General features: G+C 39.9%; 1 protein-coding gene across 4 annotated transcripts in view; it reads left to right on the top strand.

Annotated features, from left to right (window-relative positions):
* Nucleotides 1-3,064: 3,064 nt before the first annotated feature.
* BEST3 (bestrophin 3) overlaps nucleotides 3,065-20,075 on the top strand; it is a 53,460-nt gene continuing 36,449 nt past the window's right edge. For 2 of the 4 annotated variants that reach the window (XM_037996822.2, XM_008003994.3), the window contains exons 1-3: nucleotides 4,526-4,677; nucleotides 7,858-7,952; nucleotides 8,414-8,647. In XM_037996822.2, the coding sequence (XP_037852750.1) occupies nucleotides 4,526-4,677; nucleotides 7,858-7,952; nucleotides 8,414-8,647 (481 nt within the window). Of the gene's footprint in view, nucleotides 3,165-4,525; nucleotides 4,678-7,857; nucleotides 7,953-8,413; nucleotides 8,648-17,799; nucleotides 19,301-20,075 lie in introns of those variants that run through there. The other 2 variants (XM_073021344.1, XM_008003992.3) reach the window with 2 other exon arrangements.

Below are 20,075 nucleotides of genomic sequence, written 5' to 3'. Positions count from 1 at the left end.
TGTTGTTTTCCTTTTCATTTTTTAATAATCATAGTTTACTTTTAGAATCTGGAAAAAATATTTCTATGAAGAAACTTTAAAATTCTCTTTAAAATGTGATATGAGCCTTAAACTTTGCAATCCGGTGTTTGTTGGATATTTTGAAATAAGCTTTAGTGGCTTCTCTCCTCTAAGCCGAGCTATTTCGACAAGGCCTCTTTCAGTACCTGTTAGAAATAACCACTAGATTCAGAACTAAACAATGGGAGTTTGTTCATTCAATCTGGTCATTATTGACTAATTTGCATTTAGAATGCCATCTCCAACCATTAATTAGTCATTCCTCAAAACAACCCAATGGGAGAGAGGAACATAATTATCGCTGTTTAGAAATGAAACCAACCAACAGTGCATACAGTGCTCCACAGAGGCAGATCCCCTAGCTATGCAGTCATGGCTGCTGGGAATATGCCAGCTGTCAGGGCCACCACACATCCAATAGGAGATGCAAGAGTTAGAATTTTACAAAAATACCTCCAATGTTCCTATTTCATAAGCATTTGGGTTTAGATTTGCTGAGATTCAGTAACATTGATTTGTCTTGCAAACCTTTATAAATATAACATCAGATTTATCAGACCACTTTTTATGGCAACACAACATAAGATGTGCAACATTGTATATATGCTTTTAAATGTTCACAAATTCCCTCAAGTCACCAACAGAATTATAATAGTGAAGTTAAGGGATAATCAAACAGCAAATACATACTAAATATTCATTATTCACAGGGCTCCATACTGGAACTATGAACAGGGATGGGAGCAAGAAATTAAAAAGATACCTGCAACCCTGGCTTTGCTCTAATCTAAGGTACCTAGAATTTGATAAAGAATCCAGCCAAATGCATATAAAATGTAATGTTTTAGAAAAATTTAATTATATGTAACCTTAATTTTACAATAAGCATTTTTTTTCTCTATATCTTTCTCCACAAAAATACATTTTCTTTAAGTTAGGATGCAAGGGTGCACAAGTTACTTTAGAAGGTTGGAAAAGTCCCAGGAATTGGCCCTGAAATTATTTATTTTATTACTTAAAGAATGCTGGTGAATTCTCTCTTTCAAGAAAGAAAATATGGGGCTGGGCACAATGACTCACGCCTGTAATCCCAGCACTTTGGGAGGTCGAGGAGGGCGGATCACGAGCTCAGGAGTTCAAGACCAGCCTGACCAATATGGTGAAACCCCCTCTGTACCAAAAATACAAAAATTAGCTGGGTGTAGTGGCACATGCCTGTAGTCCCAGCTACTCAGGAGGCTAAGGCAAGAGAATCACATGAACCCAGGAGGCGGAGGTTGCAATGAGCCAAGATTGCACCACTGCACTCCAGCCTGAGCGACAGAGTGAGACTCTGTCTCAAAAAAAAAAAAAAGGAAGGAAGGAAGGAAGGAAGGAAGGAAGGAAGGAAGGAAGGAAGGAAGGAAGGAAGGAAGGAAATAAATATGGGCAGGGTGTGGTGGCTCATGCCTGTTATCCCAGCACTTTGGGAGGCCGAGGCACACATGTCACCTGAGACCGGGGGTTCGAGACCAGCCTGACCAACATGGAGAAACCCTGTATCTACTAAAAATACAAAATTAGCTGGTCGTGGTGGCGCATGCCTGTAATTCCAGCTATTCAGGAGGCTGAGGCAGGAGAATCGCTTGAACCCGGGAGGCGGAGGTTGCAGTGCACCGTGATCGGCACCATTGTACTCCAGTCTGGGCAACAAGAGCAAAGCTCCGTCTCAAAAAAAAAAAAAAGGAAAAATTTCCTAGCTGATCATGGAAGGATAACAAATGTGATGAATCTGGCCAGGTGCGTTGGCTCACGCCTGTAATCCCAGCACTTTGGGATGCTGAGGCAGGTGATCACTTGAGGTCAGGAGTTCGAGACCAGCCTGTCCAACATGGTAAAGCCCCATCTCAACAAAAATATAAAAACTTAGCCAGGTGTGATGGTGTGCACCTGTAATCCCAGCTACTCGGGAAGCTGAGGCAGGAAAATCTCTTGAACCCGGGAGGCGAGGTTGCAGTGAGCCAAGATCATGCCACTGCACTCCAGCCTGGGAGACAGAGCGAGACTCTATCTCAAAAAAAAAAAAAAAAAAAAATGTGATGAATCCATGTGTTATTATTTCCCACTACACTAAGCCATCAATATATCATGATTCTCTATGTGCTCTTCTAACACACGAACACATACCACACACACTAACACATAATTGTTGCTTTTAATTGAAGAACATTTTCAATACCTCTCAAATGGGCAAAAATCCTGTTTATATTCTTGTCTGCTCCAGTTTTGGCTTCATAAGAATTTTTTCATTTGTTTTTTGAGGCAGAGTCTCTCTCTCTGCCCAGGCTGGAGTACAGTGGTGTGATATCAGATCGCTGCAGCCTCCACTTCCTGGGTTCCAGTGATTCTCCATCCTTAACCTCCCGAGTAGGTGGGATTACAGGAGCCCACCACCAGGCCCAGCTAATTTTTGTATTTTTAGTAGCGACGGGGTTTCACCATATTGGCCAGGCTGGTCTCGAACTCCTGATCTCAGGTGATTTGCCTGCCTCGGCCTCCCAAAGTGCTAGGATTACAGGTGTGAGCCTCCGCATCCCAGCCCAGCTTTAAGAATTTAATCTTCATTTCAAGCACAAAAAGACTGTCTTTTTTTTGTGTGGGGGGGGCTGTTGGGGCCTCTTTTTTGAACTCTTTAGGGCCAAATGAACCTTTCTTCCTTGATCCCAGGGTGGAGTCAAAATGAATCTAACAGACAAATGGCCCAACATCCTTCATGTCACTGCCGACTTCTCATTCAAAGGGGTACTTGGGGCGGCAGGTGGAGTTATAATTATAGCTTAGAAAAAAGCAGCATCAGCAGCTGTCGCTTCTGTTTGTTCCCAGCTATAACTGTCATCAGTGGGTAAATTGGCATAAACAGGCCTCCACAAGTGGAAAAACATTTAACCCCTGTACTTGTCACACTCTGGGTCCTCTCAGTGGCCAGAGAACAGAAAGAAAATCTGACTGTGCACGAGCAAAGGGTGACACCGGGCGTGCAGCACCGACCTGAAGGCGCCTCTTCAGGGGGAGCCCCAAATTTGAAGATTCTCTTTCCTGTCGGAGACTCCAAACCAAATAAATAGGTCAGTGCCCAGAGTAAACCTATGCATTTTAATTCTAACCTCTACTTGCTGTGATTTTCATTTTCCTGGCAGAGCTTGAAAAGAGTGAACTACTAAATGAAAGAAAGGAAAGTTATTTAAGGACTGTTATTTAAAATTACTGGGAATCCATGAGAACACATTATGAAATGGGCTTAATTTATTATGCTCCTCTCCCAATTTTGGCCGTATTCGCGCTAGACAAATAGACAAGGTAAAGATGGAAAAATAAAACCGGTTTTGTGGCATGAGTCCCATCCTTTTGTAATGCCACTTACTTATGCCAAAAGGCCCTGCCTTCTTTATTAAAATCCGTAATGTTGAAAGCTAAGTTTGTGATTTTAAAAAATGCTGTAAATGTAGCTCCGGAGTTTCATTTCCTTAGGGAAAATAGGCAAATCAGAGTTGAATTGTTTTTCCAACAATGAGTAAAGATAGAAAATTTTCTTGTTTATGATAAAATGTGTGGTGTAGGTTACTTTACAAAAGAAATCTGCTACAGAATTTATTTTTTGTGTCTAGTACAATTCTACCTAAAAGCTTCATGATTTCAGTCTAAGTAGATCCTTTTGAGAAAAGATTTTAAATAATTTTATTTGCATATATTCTATCTTAGCCAGAAATTGAGCAGGATTAACTTTGCGCTGTCTGTTTCAAAACCTGAATATTTAATGTGTTGGTGAAAAGTGGTGGAATTCCAAAGAACTCACTGAAAACAAGGCTTTGGGGCCCAGTGCTCATCCTAACCACATTCATGAAATGGACTCAAGTAGAAAGAGTGATAAATAATAACCTCATTTTGTTCAGTTCAAAAGAGAATGTGAACCATCCCTAAGTGTTTATGTACAACCTTTCATGAGGAAAGTGCACCATTGTTATTTATCATTATGACCCAACTTTTTGGCTACCTTTTGAAATGCAATGAGTGCTAACGATGTACTTGGACCTCCACTAGAGAGACATCTACGTGCAACCAAACCCACCAAAAGTGCCCCGTCAATTAAATTCCCATGAGGGCCTTGTCTGTCTCATTTGTTCATTCAAATATATATTGACCAATGGCTATATAATCTAAAAATAATATTTAACAGTTAAGGCAAGTTTAGGATGTCTAATATTACTCTTCCCAGAGACTCCTTTCCTCCTGCTTTCTGCTAAACTGAGATAATGGTTATCTGAAAGTTCCAAATTATAGAAGCTAAGAAAGACAAAAAAGAGATATGGCTGACTAGTTGTTGGCTTGAATTTCCTTGATACGCAGACATACAGATTTATGCCCTATTTTAAACATTGCTTTTTACTTGTGTTTTGTCTTCTTGCTCTTCTAGAAAAAACTATCCAAGATGACTGTCACTTACTCCAGTAAAGTAGCAAATGCAACTTTTTTTGGATTTCATAGGTTACTCTTCAAGTGGAGAGGCAGCATCTACAAACTACTGTACAGGGAATTTATTGTTTTTGCTGTTCTTTATACAGCAATAAGTTTGGTGTACAGGTACTTTTCTTTGCATGTCTCTTTAAATGGCCATCAGATATTGTATAAGAATACAGTCTCAAAAATCTGAACCTTTTGATCGCCACTGACTGCGTTATGTAACTCCTTTTTTGCATGAGCCTCTCTTTTGTCTTCTTCCCCTCAGGACACATTTTAATCCACCACTAACCATTGTTAGGATGTAAAATAGACCCTCACTGTAAGATTCAAGTGGCCTTCATTCCAGCCCCAGTTGTGCCTCAAGACTGTTGCAATAGGCATAAAATGGAAGGATTACCCTTAGATCCTTACTATGTGAAGATTTTTGAATGGGCAAAGTCCACAGACAATAATTATTTGTGCTTCTGTCCACTTGTCATTCATAGTTGATGATTTGACAGCTTGTAGCAACTACCTACATAATCAACATGTTCATGATTGGTGTATGTCAGGCAAAAGCTTTCCTTCTTTTTGCGTGGAATGAAAATATCTTATCCAGGATGATGCCTGCCACACTTAACAGTACCTCAACTAAAGCAAAGGCCTGTAGACTAATTTATTTTCTTTCTATTTTCTGAGTTGAGGGCATGTTATGTTCACAAAAGGAGGTGCTTATTCTTTATAACATTACAATATATGCCTGTCAGATTGACAGGAAATTTGAGCAATATCAAGTCCAAGAAATACTTTTATGATGAAAAATTATAGACTTAATAAAATTTCATCAGTATGATAAAAGGGAAAACTTATGAGATTTTAAAGCTTTTTTAATTAACATCAAATGCATAAATTTCTTCTCTGGAAGAAGCTAAAACTTAAAACAGGAAAGCTAAAGGTTTTTGAGGCTGTATTTCCATTTTTTCTATGTACATAGTTTGTTATTTTTCTTCTGCATACAGATAAACAAATTTGTGTTTCATTGCTCTCACATTCTTCCTTGTAGCAACAGAATCTCCTTTGGAAAAGAGGGATATTAATTTAGTTGGCTGATAATTATTAAAAGTAAAATAGATAGGGCTATTTTTCCATATGTCAAAACAACCCTTCCAAGCAAGTGTATGCATTGGTATATATTTTGACAAAATATTTTTAGAGGGAAAGTCTTATTAACAACCTCTAATAATTTTTCAGACATGTCATATTATATGATATTATTTTGGCAATTTAGGTGTGTATCACCTAAGCCTTCAGAATATGAAATGGTAGAAGATACAATGGTGTTTCGTGATAATTATCTCATTAGTTCATTTTTTACTAATGTGAATTTATTGCTGCTACTGCTGCTAAGAATAGAACAGAATAGCTCTTAGCACAGTTGCAGTGTAGCTAGAAATGTTCCTTGGGGCCTCAACTTTTGTTCCAATATCATACTTATACCCCATAAAATTTTATGCATGTATTTCTTCTAAAGCAGAGTGCTTACATTTATAACAAAAATGATCAATTCAAGTCATCCTTAAATTTTTTAAGTTTAATTGTAATACCTTATTAAAATAGATCCTTCTGTCTTAATCAAAGGTATACCAAGGACTGTAGGATGAGTTTGTCAAGAAAGTCAAACATATCTGTAGAAAAAAATAGATGTAGTTTCATTCTCTGAGTCTTTATTAGCTCTATTATAAGGAAATAATTATTCCTAACAAAAGTTATAAGGAGGAACCAGATTCATTAATTTGATTACATTTCTTTCTATTTTTGGAGGAATTTGACAAAATTTCTGAAATACTTTCTAGCTATTAAAATTTCTACATCTATTAGCCAAATATTTTTTCTTTGGCCAACTACTAATATCAACCATTTCATTATTAACTAAGTATGAGGCAATTTGTTAAATGGTTATGTATATGTGTATATATATATTATTTAATCTTTACAATACCCCATATATGGATATTTTTATCCCCACTTACAGATGAGAAAACTGAGACTCAGAGAGATTTAAAAATATGCTCAAAGTCCAAATTCATAAGTGTCAGACTTGGGATTAAAATCTGGCTTTGTCTGACCTTAAAAAAGGTCTATGCTTTCCACATTTAAATCCTCTTTGAACATGCCTATTTGAACATCAGAAACCATTCTGGCTGTAATTTATCATCAGCATAACCCTGATAGACCTCTGCAACAATCTGGTACCTCTCCTGTCAGCTTTCCCTGACTTCAGTAATTCTAACACCTCTTCCAAAGCTGGGGCAGGAACTCCAAACTCACCTTGTACCCCACACACCTTCTTTGTCAGGACCAGCTTCCAACAGCTTTCTATCTGCAATCTAATTAGTTGCTTACTATTATCTTATTATCCCTTTGCTTCCTTTATCAAAGTTCTACTGATCCAAATGAGCCTTTGATATTTGTTATAATGGATCTTTCCTTGAGTTCCTTCTTCCTTTGGAGCAGCTACATTCGTTGATTTATTCGAATTCATCTGTTTGGCTTTCCTTCCTGTATTTTGATCATTATTATTAGTTCGCCTTAAAACATTTCTTCAGACTCTGAATCTCTTCCCTATAATGTAAATATCAATAATGGTCTCATTAAGTGCACTTATATTTAACGATACCAGAAAATGAGGTTTGGGCAGGATGGGTTAGATCTATAATATAAATTTTGAGAGAGTGACTCAATTTAATAATGAAAGTTTTCATTTTTCATTGTTAAATTTGTTTCAGACTCCAAACAATTATGGGCTTTAAAATGAACAGGTATAATAAAATCCCTTGAAGTATAACACATGATAATCAAGAATGTGCTAAGTAGCATATTCAGGGGAAAGATCAAGGTGTCAAATTCAGTGTTATTATTTAACAATTACTTAATAATGCTAATTCATATTTAATCAATAATACACTCTTCTTAAGGTATTCCTGATGAATAATTGAAAACTGAACTATTTTGTAACACACCTTGCTCTAAATCCAATGAATCAATCATATAAAACTTTTAAAATATAAAATTTTTAGAATAAAATGATTAATTAATCCCACTATTTAATGGCCAATCATGTTTACAAAATGTTAGCACTTGAAACATTAAGCAATTAAAAAGCTTTCGAGACACATCAGCTTAAGAAAAAAGGAAAAAATTATTGCTCCTTCAAAAATAAAACAGATTATTTGTGCTTAATTGTTTGCACTTAATGTCACTTGCAAAGCAGGTGCAGAAGTATAATATCATAAAGGGCTGTGCATTTTATTTTTGCTCCAGATTGTTACTTACAGGAGCCCAAAAACGTTACTTTGAAAAATTATCAATTTACTGTGACAGATATGCTGAACAAATTCCAGTAACCTTTGTGCTTGGTAAGTATAGGTCACACGCAGATTGCAGCCACACAGCTGTCTCCGTTAGGATGACACCGATGACTCTGCATGGGAGTGTTTCCAAGCTGAGAGGCATGCCTGAAAAGCCACCGCTTGCAGTAGAACCAGAATCATCCATAAGGTTTGCCTTCACGGCTGCTTTCGCTAAATTAACACCAAACAAGTTTGAGGAAATAATCTGCTATTGGACATTTAAGCTTTCTCTTCACTAACTCTCCATTTTTGCAGTCAATATTTGAGATCTAATACCCACTTACAGGGTGCTTAGGCATTGCCAGGCACAAATGACATTTTTTTCTGGAAGGCAAAATCAGAAGATATGGATAATAACATATTTTTGTCCTCCAACCTCTAAAAAGGCTAAAATTCAGCTAAAAGCATCAGTGTCACCAACGTGTCTGCTGTAAGAAACTGCTTTATAATTTCCTGTTATTCTACAGGGTTTTATGTTACTCTGGTAGTAAACCGATGGTGGAACCAGTTTGTGAATTTGCCCTGGCCAGACAGGCTAATGTTCCTCATCTCCAGCAGTGTTCATGGAAGTGACGAGCACGGGCGCCTGCTTAGAAGGACGCTGATGCGTTACGTCAATCTCACCTCCCTGCTCATCTTTCGCTCGGTGAGCACTGCTGTGTACAAAAGGTTTCCCACAATGGACCACGTGGTTGAAGCAGGTACTACGAATGGCTTTTCCTTCCATAGGCTTTTCTCAGCTGAGACAGGACCTCCAGAATTCCTTCGAAAATTCCTTATGTTTGTTTATTCACTCAAGAAACATTTAGTGGTCGGGCACAGTGGCTCACGCCTGTAATCCCAGCACTTTGGAAGGTCGAGGTGGGTGGATCACCTGAGGTCAGGAGTTTGAGACCAACCTGGCCAACATGGCGAAACCCCATCTCTGCTAAAAATAGAAAAAAATAGCTGGCTGTGGTGGCATGTGCCTGTAATCCCAGCTACTGGGGAGGCTGAGGCACGAGAATCACTTGAACTCAGGAGGCGGAGGCAGAGGTTGCAGTGACCTGAGATTGCAGCACTGCACTCCAGCCTGGGCCACAGAGTCAGACCCTGTCTCAAAAAAAAAAAAAAAAAAAAAAGAGAGAGAGAGAAAGAAAGAAAGAAAAGGAAAGAAAAGAAAAAAGAAAAAGAAACATTTATTGATTACCTACTATGTGCCAGAAGCAAACTAAGAGACAAAGATGAATAAGACATGATTCCTGCCCTCAAGTTTACTTCAGAGGTAGGGGAGAGAAAGTGGCAGATAGTAACGTTGCCTTAAGGTAAACATAATAATTATCGTATTTATTTAAACAATCTGGCTGGGGGAGCTCTTTGGGAGGCCCAGGCGGGTGGATCACCTGAGGTCAGGAGTTCCAGATGAGCCTGGCCAACATGGTGAAACCCCGTCTCTACTAAAAATACAATAATTAGCTGGGCATGCTGGCTCACGCCTGTAATTCCAGCTACTCAGTAGGCTGAGGCAGGAGAATCGCTTGAACCTGGGAAGTGGAGGTTGCAATGAGTCGAGATCATGCCATTGCATTCCACCCTGGGCGACAAGGTCCCCATCAGTCCCAAAAAAATAAAAAAATAAAAATAATCTGTCTTATTAACTTACAGTTTTCTAGCACTATACGGTTTTGTCTCCTTTATAGCTATTTTGTTTGGACCTCAAGAAAACATGAAAAAGGTAGAAAATAGATTCAGAAAGGTTACAACCTGCGCTGAATTACACAGCTGATCAGTGGAAAGGCCAGAATTAAAATGTAGGCTCCGAACTCCTAAGGTAATACTTTCTAATAGATTCTGGTAGGAACCGGCAATGGCAGTTTCATCTAGGCAGACACTGAGAGGTGATAGTCAAAAGCTGTTTTAGTGTGGACCTCTTGTCTCTTGTGCCTCACAGGAGATGTAAGGATGATTCTCTTTGGTGTGTAAATATTTAGCAAAGAAGCTGTGAAGTCAGCCTTCGATAGGGCGAGGATTAAATGGATAATTCTTGGCACATATGGATAAGAACCGTGAGGTGATTCTGCCTTTACATTAAGTCCAGTCTCACATTAGTTTGCAGTATTTAGTCTCCTTTTCTGAAATGTCCTGGAAAACAGATATTTTCGGATAATAGTTTTTGTTTGTTTTGGAGTTTTTGTTGGCTTTTTTTGTTGTTGTTGTTGTTTTGGCTTCTTAAATGGCTAATATAGATAGTGACTACTGAAGTCAAAATAAAACTGTAGAGATGAATGTCTACATTTCACATTTTATTTGAGAAGAAAGAACTCCAGTTTGAGGCATACACACAGACCAGATGGTGTTCAGTATGTCCAAAATACAAAGAAAAGTTTGGAGGTTTTATAAAAAGACAGAAATGTTACATATTGCTCTTTGAGAAAGTTCATTGGCACTAGTAAGTTTCTGGGGAGCTGGCAAGTTTTGACTGGTGAGTGATGGAGGTGGGTAAAATTTGTCTTCAAGTTGCAGCAGATCATTTCAGCAACTATAGAATTAGTTTCAGGTAATAGCAGGCAGTTTCAGCAACCAGGCCTGCAGAAAATTACTTTGTGTCTCGGCTGCTTTTTTTTTTTTTTTTTTTTTTTTGAGACAGAGTCTTGCTCCGTGGCCAGGCTGGAGTGAAGTGGCGCAATCTTGGCTCACTGCAATCTCTGCCTCCTGGGTTCAAGCAATTCCCCTGCCTCAGCCTCCCAAGCAGCTGGGACTACAGGTGCACACCACCACACCGGGCTAAGTTTTTGTATTTTAGTAGAGATGGATTTCACCATGTTGGCAGAATGGTCTCAATCTCTTGACCTGGTGATCCACCCACCTCGGCCTCCTAAAGTGCTGGGATTACAGGTGTGATGCCCGGCCTCAACTGCTTTTTCCTGATGGCTTCTTGACTCTGTTTTATTGGGTATGACAAGAATGACCCAATTCTATTATCAACTTTCACAATGATTAAGAACACGGAGTAAGGGTTTGAAACCTTATCTCACAGCTTACTAGCTGCATGACTTTGTCTGAGGTAGTTAACCATTCTGTTCCTCAGTTTCCTAATCCATAAAATGGACTTAAAGTAACTTATAATAGCACCTACCTCATATACCCCATAGGCTTGTTATGAGGATTTAAAAAGTTCATATTTGCAAAATATTTAGAGCATTGCTGGCACACAGTAAGTGCTGCATGATTTCTTGCCATTGTAATGAAATTATGTACTGAACAACTGCACAACATAGCACTCTAGCCACTTTAGAAGAGGTTGTGAATGTCAAGGTGGAAATAAGGAAGAAGGGGTGTAGGTGACATTGTTAGAGATGCAGAGTGAGATGTGAGAAATAATGGGTGCCAGGAGATGGTTAAGAGGGATTCAGGGAGAGGGTCTGAAGGCCTGGCACATGTACAGGTATATGATAATATAAAATCAGTAGGAACTTTAAAAAAAATTAATTGCCATCCTCCCTCCAAATATGAAAGTAGAATACTGTTTCAGAATGACCCAGTTAAAAATACTACTAGACAACTCAATTTTATCTTACCTTAAGGTCTCCAGGAACAAATAGATTAAGAATTACCACCTCTAAGAAAGACCTAAAAACAAATAAGAAATGTATGACCTATTCCAAGTTGCTGAGCTAAAGTTTACTTGGATGAACAGAGGTGATATTTCTCCAGTTCTGACGCATCCTTGAAATGAAGAGAGTGCATTCTGACGGGAATCAGATGCCGGGTCCAATCCTCAAAGCAAATCTCATCTTAGTGTCACCTTCATATTAAAAGCACATCGGGAAGAAGCCAGGTTGGCTGGCAATGGAGAGGTCTCTGGGGCCTCTGGTCAGACATGAGCTCAGAGGACTGAGCTGTGCTCACGTCTGAGGGGCAAGTAGATATAGGGAGGCAAATAGGAAAATGACGTGATTCCATTTCCTTTGAGTGTATTTTTCAGAACACCAAGGCCCACTCCCTCTCAAACTTGTACAGATGTCTGCCACGTACTTGCACTCTGACTTTTCCCTTTCCAAGGCATGTGGGATACTGAAATACTTCTATCTCTTCAGCTACCAATGTTTCTGCCATTCCAAGGAAACCTCAAAATGAGTCCTTCACTTCTGGATGTACATTTAAACTAGTCTCTAGGAGTGATCCACAGACCCACAGGCCCTCTACATCTTGAATAACTTGAGTTTATGTATTTAAAATGTATATTCCTGGGTCCTACCCACGTCAGGCCCTCTGAATTATTATAGAACCTAATAGAACCTTTGGATGTACGGCCTAGGAATCTGCAGTGAAACATGCTCCTGTGTTGGTTTTTTTAATACCCCAAAGTTTGAGAAGTATTGCATCTTTTCTGGGATGCTTATTTTTTAAACCCTTTTTCTCAATCCTGGGGCAAAAGGCTTTGGCAACCACCAACTCAACGATAATAAGGCAGCAGCAGTTAAGAAAGGATGGATTGGAGGTTTCAGCTTGAGGTTCCTGAATTACAAAGAAGAGCTTTGAGGAAGCAGGCTGGTGGGAGGGAGGCTACTGTATAAGGGATTTGAATTCCACCTGCTTGGATGTAACAAGCATTGTTCTGACTTAAACTTTTTGGTTGGTCTGTCTGAAGTGGATGAAGGCAGAAGAGAACTGACAGAGGAGCTCTGATGAGGTGAAAGCCTTTCCAAGGGTCCTGTGACACGATCACCGATTATCTCAGTGAGAAGGTCCCAGGTGCTCTCATTCATTCCTACGTATGTTCTCAAAAGGCAGAAAAGGGGTAGTGGGTACAGCTAGTCCCCACAAGAATATATTGTGCTTCTGGTAATTTTGAAGATAACTACTGTCCTCTCCTGATGCTTGTAAATACTGGATAAGATGTTTTGATTCCGTATGAGACCATACTATACGCATGCATTGTGTGTTAGGCGGCAGGGCAAAGGTTCCAAGCCACTATCCTCTAAGCCAGGAGAGACGCTTCAGAGGCCTGTCTTACTGGCTGCCCCAGGCCAGCACCCCCTGTCACCGGCAGTGCTGACTCACTGAACTTCCTGCTGCTTTCCCCAGCAGAGAGGGCTGACTCAGAGTCTGCACATGGAGTCCACTTCCAAGTTCTTCCAAGTGGGCATATGCCTCCGCCACTCTCTGACTGTCCTTTGCCTGTGCCAAGGTTTCTGGGAAGAACAGGAAGTTCAGGGATGGCGGAAAATGTTTGGCAGATCCCCTGAGTCCAAAGCCAGGGCACCTGCTCCTGCCTGAGGGCAGAAGGACTGGTAAGAAAAGCACTGAGGGCCCCAAAGGGGTGGAGACAAGGTTAAGGGCATGAAGGACCTTCTTGTCAGTTGAATTCTCTACATAAAATCACCTGTAAGAGAAAGTACATGTTCTCACACTTCAGGGTGCATTAGATATTGTTAAAATCAATATTGCTAAAAATTTGGATCCCACGATACCACTCCCAGAGATTCTGACTCAGTAGGTCTGGAATGGGCTCCAGGAATCCGTGTGTTGAACAAACTCCTGGAGACTCTGAGGCTGGTGGTCCCTGGCTTGCACTCTGGGAAGCAATGGGCTTTGAGGCAATTGGTTTTCCTCCAGCTTCTCTTTCTTCTGCGAAGGTTTTTGCCTACATAGATTCAGTGCTGGACAGAAGGAAATAATCGAGAGGGCCAAGAGTGAGGACCAGCACCTCCTTCTGAAGCATCTGGCAATTCCTTGGCTAGAGCTGGACGAGCTAGGTCACATACCTGCTCATCCTTGAACTTTCCTTGCTTTTAAGTTGGACAGTCAAGTTACATTATTCTGAAAAATAAAAAGACCAAAATGCATGCTGCTGGGGAAATATATATAATTTGATGCTACAGGTTAAATTTCTCAAATTAAAAATAAAAAAGTTTTTGTTTCTGCTTATATGAAAATAAAAATACAACAGTAGAATTCAGAATAATGTCTATTATGCTGAAAAGTCCCTGAACTGGTCTGTGATCAATTATTTATCAGAAATACTGCAACAGCCTCTGTTACTTTTGCCTATTGGCTACAAATCTGCTCTGGAAAATTCCAATCATTCCAATCACCTGCCCTGGGAGATGTCACTCATTCCAAGTCAAGTCAGATGCACAATTCCAGATCTTGGCTGAGTCAAGTGATGACCTTAGTTGTGTGTATATAGTATGGTCTCATACTGAATCAAAACATCTTATCTAGTATTTACAAGCATCAGGAGAGGAAAGTAGTCATCTTCAAAATTACTTACCAGAAGCACAATGATACGTAATAGGAAATTATATACGTTCCTCTTAAAGAAACATTACCAAGCTGATGCTAGATCTATTACGCCTTTGCTCATGCAACAAAGGTTTATTGTGTGTACAATATATGCCAGGCACTGTGCTGGGCACTGGGAATACCCTTATAAGCAGAACAAATATGGTCCCCATCCTCATGGATTAGTAAAGTTTACTACAAATCTTATCTTAAATTAATCATTGTCGTAAACAAGCACAAATGTATTTACAGTTAAACTTTACATCTCTGCATTGTAATTCTCTCTCTCTAAAATAAATAGTTTCTGTCTGTATTTAGTAGTTCATAAGAGTAGTTATAAGACAGTAGCCTCTGAGGAAAAAACACCCTTTAATTTTCTTAAAGCCTTGGAGTCTTTTTTTTTTTTTTTTTTTTTGGAGACAGGTTCTCATTCAATTGCCCAAGCTGGAGTGCAGTAGCACGGTCATAGCTTACAGTAACCTCAAACTTCTGGGCTCAAGCCATCCTCCTGCCTCAGCCTTTTGAGCAACTAGGACTACAGATGTGCACCACTGTGCCTGACCAATTTATTCATTTATTTATTTTAATTTTTTTTTTTTTTTTGATATGGAGTCTCACTATATTGCCTATGCTGGTCTTGAACTCCTGGCCTCAAGCAATCCTCCCACCAAGGCCTCCCAAAGGGCTGGGATTTCTGGCGTGAGCCACCACACCTGGCCTGCCCTGGAATCTTCATGTAAAGTTTCTTGACTGTCTTCTCTGACTACAGGGAGTCTGATGAGACTCCACTGGAATTGTTAGTGACACTTATGGTTAACAGACATTAATATAACCAAGCAAGCCACCAGTTGTCAATGGATGTTGAGATAAAAGTTCTAACTTCAGATGCTCTGGCTATAAGGCTAGCCCTATAACTGGAACTCAGGTCTGGGTCACTTGCTGCTTAAAAGCCAAACAACTCAAGAACTTTGGTAAAAGGAATGTTAGCTTTATTCGAGAAGTCAGTAACCAGGGGAAGGCAGTGAACCAGGGTTGAAAAGCCACCTTTCAGAATTGTGCCTCTAGGTAAAGAGTTTTTAAGGGAAATTAAGAGAAATGAAGATCAAAACTGTCTTGTGAAATGTAAACAGTTTCAGTCAGCTGGGCAGTTAATCATTGCTTTCTTGGTGAAAGTTTTGTGACATTCTGCAGGTGCCATCAGCCTATTCTTACAGGCTAGTCAGCCCATTCCCAGAGCTGTTGGTCAATGTATTTTCTTTTTCTTTCTTTCCTTTCTCTCTCTTTCTCTCTCTTCCTCCCTCCCTCCCTCCCTCCCTCCCTTCTTTCTTTCTTTCTTTCTTTTTCTCTTTCTTTCTTTCTTTCTTTCTTTCTTTCTTTCTTTCTTTCTTTCTTTCTTTCTTTCTTCTTTCTCTCTCTCTCTCTCTCTCTGTCTCTCTCTTTCTTTCTCTCCACAGAATCTTGCTGTGTTGCCCAGGCTGGAGTGTACTGTTGCAGTCCTGGCTCACTGCAACCTCTGCCTCCCCAGTTCAAGTGCTTCTCCTGCCTCAGCTGCCCAAGTAGCTGGGATTACAGGCACATGCCACTACACCCAGCTAATTTTTGTATTTTTAGTAGAGACAGGGTTTCACCATGTTGGCCAGGCTGGTCTTGAACTTCTGGCCTCAAGTGATCCCCCCACCTCGGCCTCTCAAAGTGCTGGGATTATAGGCATGAGCCACCGAGCCCAGACAGCATATTTTATTTTATCTCTGTTGAAGGTTCTGTTTTCTTGAGGCTGTTTTTTGGGACTAATCTACAAACTCAAGGAAAACAATAATATTATTCGAACAAGCAAGCTTTTCTCTAACATGGAATTAATACTGTTAGAACCACATTTGCGTTTCTGGCACAGATAGATCATTTAATCTGTGATCTTCTCTTCTCTCACTAAGTAAACTAAAATGACTTTTGTATAACATATTATGTAACATTCACAAAATTAATTGAATCTGGTATAACATTTCTGCCCCGGGTGGCTGTTTTTTGTTTTTTCCCTGATGCATTACATAGCTCTGGGGCTCCTTGGTCTCTGACTCTCCACTGCCTTGTGTTATAAGAGTGAGAGCCAAGGGAATAGTGGTATTCACAGCTGTGCCAGTTTTTCCTCTGTTGGCTGAACTTTTAGAGGCTAAGTCACCCCTCTGTAGTCTCACATGATGAGGTCGGAACAGACAGAATGTCATCGTGTGAGTGAAACTTGAATCACCTATGTGTACTTGCTCTGCACATGAGAGAAAGTGCATGCAGAACTAGCCCTTCTTGGATTAATAGCATGGATAGTCTCAGTGGGTCAGTGTTTAAAGGTTCCCCCACATTTCTGTTTTAGGAGTTAAATAAAGGTTATCCACTCAGTGTTTCTCAAAGTATGGTTGCAGACCACATTCACCGAATTAGCAAGGGCACTTCTTTAAACCGCAGGTTCCTAGGCAACCTAGGGAATCAGATCTAGGGCTTAGGACCTAGAAATTGACATTTTAAACAGGCTCCCTAGAAGCACTGCAGATGTTTGACCCAGACTGAGAATGCCGAAATGATCAGCATGAGGGCAGTTGTTCAACCTAAAGTTTGCTGCATGTTGGAATCTGGTGATCTTTTACAAATTCGGATGCCTGACTCCCATTCTCAGATATTAGGATTCATTAGGTGTGTAGAGCAACCTGGGCATCAGGATTTTTCAAAACTCCCCAGACCATTGTAATGTATAGCAGAGTTTAAGAACAGCTGCACTAGAACACATCAATTAATTCCTCCAATTTCATCTGCAAATTGCCTCAGATCTATTCTACCCAGGGCAAATAAAATTCTGGGCCACTATGCAGATGAGGATTTAAAAGCACTGATTTCTTTGTATGTTATTTCTTGTGTGTGATTATGGAGAAGGCAGTGAATTACCAAATGGGATACTAATTTAGGGACAAGGATATGGGTAACTAGAGATTTGCTCATATCAATATAATAGAGGAGTGTCTGTCTCTGGTCCTTACTGCTACTCCCAGAAACTGATTTTACTCCACTGTATCCTATTTCAGACTTTTCCAGCTATGGTTTGTAACTCATTATGGGATTCTTAAATCAGGTTAATGGCTTGTAACCAGCATTTTTAGTGGAATGGAATGGAGAAGAATAGAATAGAATAGAATAGAATAGAATAGAATAGAATAGAATAGAATAGCAGAAAGCACATCGTGCGCATGCGGCAGGGCCAATAACTGTTTTGTGAACAACATATATCTTACTGTGGTTCATGGTAAACAAACAAACAAACAAAAAACCTGCTTGGCATCCTGCCCTGCATGATGTCGTTGCAATGTGATTTCATTCCTCTCTCAATCTCATTTTGCTCCCCCCTTGATTTTCCCAGTTGACAGGGATTTCTAAACCTCTTCCATTGAATGGAAAGGACAGCTGTAACTGAAGTTGGTGGCTTCATTCCATTCATTTGGAAAACACAGAGATAAAAACAAGCCAGGCACGTTGCACTCTTCCTGAAAAAGTGTCATCCCTTGGAGAAAGGCTCAGATGCTGAATGCACAACTTTCTCTTTCAGAAAGAACTGGCATCAAACCCATTCTGCCTTCAAGTTTTGAGATGCAGAGCTTTTAGTTCCTCTGCTAATAGAGCCTCGTCTGAATACTCTGCTTGAAAGGCAAAAGACATCTGCCTCAACTTCAATCAAGGAAAAATAGACCAACTGTACAGCAGGCAGAATTTATGATGACTGGAATTTTGTCTATCAATGGATGTAATTAATTCTTTGGCTTGAGGGCAATAAAATTTTGTCTTAAAGTAGCAGATCCTGCTCCATCAAACCACAACTCAACAGAGAGTAAATGCAAACATGTATCTATATTGAGAGACAGATTTTACTCTGATTAGAAAGACGAAGGAGGGTTTTGGGGATAAACAATAAGAAAATTGCTGAGCAGAGCTGAGCCAGCCAGAAGGAAAAGCGATAGCAAGAGAAACTGTAGGCAGATGCAACAGCAGGATAAAATCGCTATGCCAGGGGTGTGATGGGGCCTGAGGAGAGCATGGCATGGAGACAGACACGTGCAGGGAACCAAGTGGTGGGAGGACAAGCCCACTGAGAGTGTTGCTGAACTGTAGCAGATCAGTAACTGTCATTAGCATAGCCTCAGCAATGGCAATAATGATCATATTCTGAAAAAAAAAATTGGTCTTTGCTTAAAATGGCTTGAAGTCCTGATAAGGGTGACATTCCATTTCATAACAAATACTTTTGGAATGGTCTTGACCAACAATCTAGAGATTTTCTTTCAGTTGACCAACTTTGATTTCCAAAGGTGTTACTTTTGTGAACCCCAAAATCTGAGACAGGTCTTGGTGAGTTTAGAAAGTTTATTTTGCCAAGGATGAGGATGTGTACCCATGACACAGCCTCAGGTGGTCCTGACGACATGTGCCCAAAGTAGTCAGAACAGTTTGGTTTCATACATCGTAGGAAGACATGAGACATCGATCAACATATGTGAGATAAACATTGGTTCAGTCTGGAAAAGCAGGGGACAACTCAAAGTGGGGAGGGGGCTTCCAGGTCATAGGTAGATAAAAGACAAATGGTTGCATTCTTCTGGGTTTCTGATTAGCCTCTCAAAAGGAGGCAATCAGATATGCATTTATCTCAGTGAGCGGAGCAATGACTTTAATAGAATGGGAGGCAGGTCGTAAGCAGTTCCTAACTTGACTTTTCCCTTTAGCTTAGTGATTCTGGGGACCCAAGATATTTTCCTTTCACACTTTGGATAAATACGATATGTGACCCTTCAAGGAATAACGAAAATTATTCTGCTTATATATTCTTAGAGGATACATTAATGTCTCAGAGATTGTCATTCATCTTTCACAGCACCTAGCAAAATACCCAAAAAAGTTGTGCTAAAAACAAAATCACCAGCTCTTCTTGCTCTACTTGTCCTCTTTCAATCTCTTGCTTTAGTGTTTGCACCAAATAAACCCTCACTCTGCATATTTGCCTTCTGCATAGAAGCTAAGAAAGGACTTGCTTGCTAGCACAATTTGATCCATACTTCTGAATAAAAAATAACCAGAGATAAAGTTATTCTTTGGTCAAATGATAGAATGAAGCCAGTATATAAACGGGATCATTTTTGAAAATTGCACTGTAGGTCTCAAGAATATCACTGTTAGACAATTGATATGGGATATGTGAGAACAGGCTACACAGCAAGTCTTTAAGCATAAAGCCAAGACAGATCAAGTTTATTAACTTCATCCAATGAGATTTAACTGGCCAGGCATAGTGGCACATGGCTGTAATCCCAGCACTTTGGGAGGCCAAGGCAGGCAGATCACTTGAGCCCAGGAAGTTCAAGACCCGCCTGGGCAACCTGGTGAAACCCAGTCTCTACAAAAATACAAACTTAGCCAGGCATAGTGGTGTGTGCCTGTAGACCCAGCTACTAAGGAGGCAGAGGTGGAAGAACTTCTTGAGCTCAGGAGGCTGAGGCTTCAGTGAGCCAAAGATCACACCACTGCACTCCAGTCTGGATCACAGAGTGAGACTCTGTCCCATAAAAAATTGAAAAAAAAAAAAAAAAAAGGATTTAATCATGCTCTGCAATTCTTTAAAAAGCAAAAACAGATTTTTTAGATCGTGCAACAACTCTGAGATGCACTGAGAAACAAGAAGAGAATTACCAAGCTCATTTTTGTTTTATACTTCCAGGGAGAGTACCATTCTCCAGGCATGCAGAGAACCCTTCTAAGCTAGTATAAACAACCCCAATGTTATCTAAAACTAGTCTCCTATTGGTAAATATTGGCTTTGTAGTTGTTACTTTG

Source organism: Chlorocebus sabaeus, chromosome 11, assembly GCF_047675955.1.
Source record: "Chlorocebus sabaeus isolate Y175 chromosome 11, mChlSab1.0.hap1, whole genome shotgun sequence".
NCBI lineage: Eukaryota > Metazoa > Chordata > Mammalia > Primates > Cercopithecidae > Chlorocebus > Chlorocebus sabaeus.
This window is presented reverse-complemented; position numbering and strand designations above follow the sequence as displayed.